We start from the raw sequence: 8,776 nt of genomic DNA on the forward strand, positions 1-8,776 counted from the left end.
ACTGAGAGTGCAGCCTCCGTGGCGGGGTCTATCCCTCCGTCATCGGATGGCGCAATTTGCTCCAGATTGAAGGCCAGAGTAGTTGTAGGTGTGATCTCCCGAACACTGTCCGACGACAGAGCTAAATGATGCTCGTCGTGATCGTGCGGCGCACCTGACATGGGCTCGAACCCGTGGAAGACCAAGTCTCCGCGGATGTCGGTAGTGTAGTTTAAGTTTCCGAACCTGGCCTGATGGCCAGGGGCGTAACTCTCGATCTGCTCCAGATGGCCAAGCGAGTTGGCCCGCAGTGCGAAGCCGCCGAATACGAAGATCTATCCGGGGAGGAAAACCTCACCCTGGACTGCATCATTACCGATGATCGAAGGGGCCATCGAGCCTTACGGTGACGGCATAGTGGAACTCTCAATGAAAGCACCAATGTCGGTGTCAAAACCGGTGGATCTCAGGTAGGGGTCCCGAACTGTGCGTCTAAGGCGGATGGTAACAGGAGGCAGGGGACACAATGTTTACCCAGGTTCGGGCCCTGCTTGATTGATCTTGATGATATGGGTATTACAAGAGTTGATCTGCCACGAGATCGTAGAGGCTAAACCCTAGAAGCTAGCCTATGGTATGATTGTATGTTGTCCTATGGACTAAACCCTCCGGTTTATATAGACACCGAAGGGGACTAGGGTTACACCGAGTCGGTTACAAGGGAGGAGATCTACATATCTGTATTGCCAAGCTTGCCTTCCACGCCAAGGAAAGTCCCATCCGGACACGGGACGAAGTCTTCAATCTTGTATCTTCATAGTCCAACAGTCCGGCCAAAGGATATAGTCCGGCTGTCCGGAGACCCCCTAATCCAGGACTCCCTCAACTGCCCCACCGCCCCGTCGCCGCGCCGAACCCACCCCCCCCCCCCCCGGCGACCCCCTCCTCCACCCCGCGCCACCCCCGTTGCCGCCCCGCAACTCCGGCACCCCCTCCTCCCCCCGGCCGCCCCGCCGCCCCTCTCCTCCACTACCACGGCCGCCCCGCCGCCCCTCTCCTCCACCACCGCGTCTGCCCTGCTGCTCCGGCGCCCCCTCCTCCACCCCGGCCACCGCAACGCCCCTCCCCTCCACCCCCACGGACGCCCCGCCACTCCGGTGACCCCTCCGGTGAGAACTTTTATCTTTTTCTGCTTTTTTAGATTTAGTTTAATTTAGGCTTGGTTTAGTTTATGTTTTGATTTTGTTTTGTAAGTTTTGGTTTACATTTAGTTTTATTTAAATATTCACTGGATAGCATGTCTTTGTGTCTTCTGGTTTCGCTAACATTTTTTTATTCGAATTACTTGTATGTGATGTTTAACATACATATCAGTTTGGTTCGAGTGAGACATGCTGATCTGTTGGATTTTCGATTAGTTAATCAAGATTATTTTGCTGATCATCCTTAGGCTATACATATCTCCTAGTGCTAGAAGAATAGCAGCGCCACATAACCAAAATATGCATGGTAAGTAAGTATTCACTGTGATGTATGTGTCGAGAACATGGTAATGTTTTCTTTAAATAAAACCTAGCTGTGCTCAAAATTTTGTACCCATTAATTAAAGTGTGTTATAGAAAAGAAGAAGCAATTAGTTTGCATTAATGATAATTTTCAGATGCAACAGGAAAGATTGATTCTTCTTCTCTTTAATGGAAGGGGTAAAATCCTAATGAACAACATACATGTATAGCCTTATAGCCACAAGTGCATTGCTTTTGAATATGAGAATTTGGTTTACATTTTCAGTTTTGTTTCATGTCTAAAGAAATCCCTAGTTTTGAAGGGTTCTAGCTATTGCCATCATATGTCCACAAGTGCATTGCTTTTTGAATATGAAATGATGACTTGGTGTAGTTGATTATCTACTGCTCAAAACTTATGTTGTTGTAATGTTGTTTGATAATGTTGTAAGGGTAGTAATTGGTATCTTCTGCTGCTTATCAGAGATGGGGGGAGGCCGCCACCACAGGCTGCGCTCTGCCACACCGGAGTACGACTTGGAAGGTTTCGAGTTCTTCACGATTGTACTTGAGAATTCCTCCAGGAGGCAGGTATATAAAAGGAGAGATCTCCCCTTCACCCATCTCTTTATCATAACTCTGTTGCTTGCTACATCACTCCTTGACCCACGTTGTAGAGGCTGCCTGACACTTTAATGAAGATGTTGGACGGCCATCGACCAAAGAATGTGAAGCTGCAATAGGCCGGCAGCGGGCTTCGCGGGCTTTGGGACATGGAGGTGGTGATCAGGAATGACCACATGTACCTGTGTCGTGGCAGGGAGCAGTTTGTCCATGCCTACGACCTGCGCCACGGGTACTTCCTTGTCTTCAGGTATGACGGCGATGCCATGCTCACCATGAAGGTGTTCCACATGACTATGTGCTGGATGCGCTACCAGGACGACGATGATGCCAGTACGCTCTGCCTCTTCTTCCTCTCCATTTGGCATTGTCTCACACTGATTGTTGAAAAACCTTTGTTGCATTTGGTCAGGCAATGGGAGCAGCAACAGCGAGTCTGGCTACAGCAAACGCAACAGCGAGTCTGGCTACAATGGAAGTAGTAGCGAGGATGATCCAGAATGGAGTGGGGAAGAAGAGGAGCAGAGTGGGGATGAGGAGGTGCAGCCTATTCTGTCTGACGATGACCTAGCGACGGTGGTGGCTGACGATGGCCAAGCGATGGTGGTGGCTGATGATGGGCAAGAGATGGTGGTGGCTGAGGATGACCTAGTGATGGTGCTGCCTGAAGATGGCCTCGCGATGGTGGTGGTGCCTGACAATGACCTCGCGATGGTGCTGGCGCCGGCGATCCCACAGCCGGGCGACATGACCATGCCAATTGTGGTAGAAGAGTACATCCCATTGCCTCGCCGCTCTAAGCGCATCAGGATGATGAAGGAGAAGGAGAAGAAGGAGGAGTGAAGTATGTCAGGTATGTCAGATCTCCAAAATGATCTATACTTAGCTTTGTTTCCTCCTAAATGACTTAAGTTAGCTCTAACATGCTAAGTTAGCTCTAATATGCTTAGTTATCTAGGTTTGCTCAATAATGACATACACTTAGCTTACTTATGTAAAAAGTGGCATAATTAGCTTACTTAGGTTTGAAATGGCATAACAATCTTGGTAACCTCATATATGTCATATAGTTAGCTTATTTTCCTCAAAAATGACATAATAAGCCTAATTAGCTCCAAATGTTCAATTTTACCTAAGTTAGCTCCAAAATGATCTAAGTTAGCTCTAAAATGCTAAATTAGCTCTAATATGCTTAATTAGCTCTAAAATGCTTAGTTACCTGGGTTAGCTCAAGAAAGAGCTATACTTAGCTTACTTATGTCAAAAATGGCATAATATGCTTAGTTAACTCAAAAATTGCATAATTAGCTAGGTTAGCTCCAAAATGACCAATTTTAGCTAGGTTAGCTCCAATATGATCCATTTTACCTAGGTTAGCTCCCAAATGACTAAGTTTACCTAGGTTAGCTCCAATATGATCCATTTTACCTAGGTTAGCTCCAAAATGACCTATTTACCTAGCTTAGCTCTAAAATGACCTACACACTTAGCATTTTTACCTAGCTTAGTTATAAGAAGAAGATAAAGAAGAGGCGAGGAGAAAAAGAAAGAGAAGATAAATTCTTCTTATTTTTCTTCTTCCTTTTCTTCTTTTCCTTCTAGCTAGTCTTCTTCTTCGTCTCTAACTTTCATATTTCCCAATTTGCAGATCTTCTTTAGATGAGGAAGCTTGCATTGATGGAGTGTACTCTTCTCCTTGTGCTTCCTTTTTGTTTATGGAAACTTGTTGGAAACTTCTTTTGGATATGTATGTATATATGGATATGTTGTTGGAAACTTCTTTCGGATATGTATGTATATATGGATATGTTGTTGAATACTTCTTGTTGAAAATCATTGTATGTTGGATATGTTGTTGGAAACTTATATGATTCTTATGTTGTTGGAAACTTATTGTTGGTATGCTTATTGAAATTATTTTGAAATGTGTGTGTGTGTATATATATATGTGTGAAATTCTGTCAAATTGAATGAATTTAAGAAAAAAACAGGGGCTATACAGGCACTTTGCCGACTGCTGGCAAACGGCAAAGCTGCCACATGGAAGCTACCTGTGCAACCTGGGGGCACTTGGCTGGCCTATATGGTTTCTTTGCCGTCCGTTGGCAGACGGCAAAGAACTTTGCATCTTTGCTGTCTACCAGCAGATGGCAAAGCACGCCATTAACCCCTTAATGGCCCTAAGCTGCCACGTGTGCCGTCGAGGTCCTTTTCCGTCTGCTGGCGGACAGCAAATACCATTTCATCTTTGCCGTCCGCCAGCAGACGGTAAAGAGCCCTTCGCCGTAGCCTATTCAGTCGGACCTGTTGCCGTCTGCTGGCTGATGGCAAAGGCCTTTGTCGTCCGCCAGGCATGCCTCTGCCGTCAGCCATGGCAGATGGCAAAGTGCCTGATTCCTGTAGTCGGATACCCAAAAGAAACTATTGGGTACACCTTCTATCACAGATCCAAAGGCAATATCTTTGTTGCTAAGAATGGATCCATTCTAGAGAAGGAGTTTCTCTCGAAATAAGTGAGTGGGAGGAAAGTAGAACTTGATGAGGTAATTGTACCTTCTCTCTAATAGGAAAGTAGCTCATCACAGAAATCAGTTCTAGTGATGCCTACACCAACTAGAGAGGAAGCTAATGATAATGATCATGAAACTTTAGATCAAGTTACTACCGAATCTCGTAGGTCAACCAGAGCAAGTTCCGCACCAGAGTGGTAAGGTAATCATGTTCTGGAAGTCATGTTACTAGACCATGACGAACCGATGAACTATGAGGAAGCGAAGATGAGCCCAGATTCAGATAAATAGCTTGAGGGCATGAAATCTGAGATAGGATCTATATATGAGAACAAAGTGTGGACTTTGGTTGACTTGCCCGATGATCGGCGAGCCATAGAGAATAAATGGATCTTCAAGAAGAAGACTGATGCTGATGGTAATGTTATTGTCTACAAAGCTCGACTTGTTGCAAAAGGTTTTCGACAAGTTCAAGGAGTTGAATACGATGAGACTTTCTCACCCGTAGTGATGCTTAAGTCTGTCCGAATCATGTTAGCAATTGCCGCATTTTATGATTATGATATCTAGCAAATGGACGTCAAAACTGCATTCCTTAATGGATTTCTTAAAGAAGAGTTGTATATGATGCAACTAGAAGGTTTTGTCGATCCTAAAGGTGCTAACAAAGTGTGCAAGCTCCAGAGATCCATTTATGGACTCGTGCAAGCATCTCGGAGTTCGAATATACGCTTTGATAATGTGATCAAAGCATATGGTTTGATACAGACTTTCAGAGAAGCCTGTATTTACAAGAAAGTGAGTAGGAGCTCTATAGCATTTCTGATATTATATGTGGATGGCATATTGTTGGTTGGAAATGATATAGAATTTCTGGATAGCATAAAAGGATACTTGAATAAGAGTTTTTCAATGAAAGACCTCAGTGAAGCTGCTTATATATTGGGCATCGAGATCTATAGAGATAGATCAAGACGCTTGAATGGACTTTCACAAAGCACATACCTTGATAAAGTTTTGAAGAATTTCAAAATGGATCAATCAAAGAAAGCGTTCTTGCCTGTGTTACAAGGTGTGAAGTTGAGCCAGACTCAATGCCTGACCACTGCAAAAGATAGAGAGAAAATAAAAGTCATTCCCTACGCCTGAGCCATAGATTCTATCATCTATGCAATGTTGTCTACCAGACCTGATGTGTGCCTTGCTATAAGTTTGGCAAGGAGGTAGCAAAGTAATCCAGGAGTGGATCACTGGACAGCGGTTAAGAACATGTTGAAGTACCTGAAAAGGACTAAGGATATGTTTCTCATTTATGGAGGTGACAAAGAGCTTGTCGTAAATGGTTACGTCGATGCTAGCTTTGACACTAATCCGGATGACTCTAAGTCACAAACCGGATATGTATTTATATTGAATGGTGGATCTGTCAGTTGGTGCAGTTCCAAGCAAAGCGTTGTGGCGGGATCTACGTGTGAAGTGGAGTACATAGTTGCTTCGGAAGCAGCGAATGAAGGAGTCTGGATGAAGGAGTTCATATCCGATCTAGGTGTAATACCTAGTGAAGGAAATATGCCCTAGAGGCAATAATAAAGTTGTTATTTATATTTCCTTATATCATGATAAATGTTTATTATTCATGCTAGAATTGTATTAACCAGAAACTTGATACATGTGTGAATACATAGACAAACAGAGTGTCCCTAGTATGCCTCTACTTGACTAGCTCGTTAATCAAAGATGGTTAAGTTTCCTAGCCATAGACATGTGTTGTCATTTGATGAACGGGATCACATCATTAGAGAATGATGTGATGGACAAGACCCATCCGTTATCTTAGCACTACGATCGTTTAGTTTCTTGTTATTGCTTTTTTCATAACTTATACATGTTCCTATGACTATGAGATTATGCAACTCCCAAATACCGGAGGAACATTTAGTGTGCTATCAAATGTCACAACGTAACTGGGTGATTATAAAGATGCTCTACACGTGTCTCCAATGGTGTTTGTTAAGTTGGCATAGATCGAGATTAGGATTTGTCACTCCGTGTATTGGAGAGGTGTCTCTGGGCCCTCTCGGTAATGCACATCACTATAAGCCTTGCAAGCAATGTGACTAATGGGTTAGTTACGGGATGTTGCATTACGAAATGAGTAAAGAGACTTGCCACTAATGAGATTGAAATAGGTATTGAGATACCGACGATCGAATCTCGGGCAAGTAACATACCGGTGACAAAGGGAACAACGTGTGTTGTTATGCGGTTTGACCGATAAAGATCTTCGTAGAATATGTAGGAACCAATATGAGCATCCAGGTTCCGCTATTGGTTATTGACCGGAGATGAGTCTTGGTCATGTCTACATAGTTCTCGAACCCGTAGGGTCCGCACGCTTAACGTTCAGTGATGATCAATATTATGAGTTTATGTGTTTTGATGTACCGAAGCTAGTTCGGAGTCCCAGATATGATCACGGACATGACGAGGAGTCCCGGAATGGTCGAGACATAAAGATTGATATATTGGAAGGCTATGTTTGGACATCAGAATGGTTCCGGGTGAGTTCAGGCATTTACTGAAGTACCGGGGGGTTACCGGAACCCCCGGGGAGTATATGGGCCTTATTGGGCTTTAGTGGAAGAGAGGAGAGGAAGGCCAAGGTGGAGGGCGCCCCCCTAGCCCAATCTGAATTGGGTGGGGGGCAGCCCCCCTTCCTTCCCTCTCTCTCCCCCTTCCTTCTCTCCTACTCCAACAAGGGAAAGGGGGAATCCTACTCCCACCAGGAGTAGGACTCCCCCCCTTGGGCGCGCCATAGTGGGTCGGCCCTCCCCCTCCTCCACTCCTTTATATACGGGGGAGGGAGGCACCCCATAGACACACAAGTTGATCTCTTAGCCGTGTGCGGTGCCCCCCTCCATAGATTTCCACCTCGGTCATATCGTTGTAGTGCTTAGGCGAAGCCCTACGTCGGTAACTTCATCATCATCGTCATCACACCGTCATGCTGATGAAGCTCTCCCTCGACACTCAGCTGGATCTATCGTTCGTGGGATGTCACCGAGTTGAACGTGTGCAGATCGTGGAGGTGCCGTACCTTCGGTGCTAGGATCGGTCGGATCGTGAAGACGTACGACTATATCAACCGTGTTGTCATAACGCTTCCGCTTACGGTCTACGAGGGTACGTAGACAACACTCTCCCCTCTCGTTGCTATGCATCACGTAGATGGATCTTGCGTGTGCGTAGGATTTTTTTGAAATTACTGCATCCCCCAACAGTGGCATCCGAGCCAGGTCTATGCGTAGATGTTATATGCATGAGTAGAACACAAAGGAGTTGTGGGTGTGGGTATATACATATTGCTTGCCTTCACTAGTTGATTCTTGATTCAACGGTATTGTTGGATGAAGCAGCTCAGACCGACATTACGCGTACGCTTACGCGAGACTAGTTCTACTGACGTGCTTCGCACACAGGTGGCTAGTGGGTGTCAGTCTCTCCAACTTTAGTTGAATCGGATTCAATGAACAGGGTTCTTTCTGAAGATCAAAAAGCAATCACTATACCGCGTTGTAAGAACGGTTCTTGCTCAACCCGTAGCAGCCACGTAAACCTTACAACAACAAAGTAGAGGACCTCTAACTTGTTTCTGCAGGGCATGTTGTGATGTGATATGGTCAAGACATGATGCTAAATTTTATTGTATGAGATGATCATGTTTTGTAACAGAGTTATTGGCAACTGGCAAGAGCCATATGGTTGTCGCTTTATTGTATGAAATGCAATCGCCATGTAAGTGCTTTACTTTATCACTAAGCGGTAGTGATAGTCATAGAAGCAATAGTTGGCGAGACAACAACGATGCTTCGATGGACATCAACGTGTCAAGCCGGTGACGATGGTGATCATGACGTGCTTTGGAGATGGAGTTCAAAGGCCCAAGGTGATGATGGCAATATCATATCATTTATATTGATTGCATGTGATGTTTATCCTTTATGCATCTTATTTTTCTTAGTTCGGCGGTAGCATTATAAGATGATCTCTCACTAAATTTCAAGGTACAAGTGTTCTCCCTGAGTATGCACCGTTGCTATAGTTCGTCGTGCCGAGACACCACGTGAGCTCTACGTTCACATACAACGGGTGCAAGCC

General features: G+C 44.9%; 1 protein-coding gene across 1 annotated transcript; it reads left to right on the top strand.

The window, feature by feature from the left end:
* The first annotated feature begins 2,374 nt into the window (after positions 1 to 2,374).
* LOC147986177 (uncharacterized) lies at positions 2,375 to 3,771 on the top strand. Its single transcript, XM_087541904.1, has 4 exons — positions 2,375 to 2,441; positions 2,521 to 2,687; positions 2,736 to 2,873; positions 3,757 to 3,771. The coding sequence occupies exons 1-4, from the start codon at positions 2,375 to 2,377 to the stop codon at positions 3,769 to 3,771; spliced, it is 387 nt and encodes a 128-aa protein (XP_087398030.1).
* Positions 3,772 to 8,776: the final 5,005 nt, after the last annotated feature.

Source organism: Triticum urartu, chromosome 2A, assembly GCF_056163025.1.
Source record: "Triticum urartu cultivar PI428250 chromosome 2A, HENAU_Tu73, whole genome shotgun sequence".
NCBI classification, from domain to species: domain Eukaryota; kingdom Viridiplantae; phylum Streptophyta; class Magnoliopsida; order Poales; family Poaceae; genus Triticum; species Triticum urartu.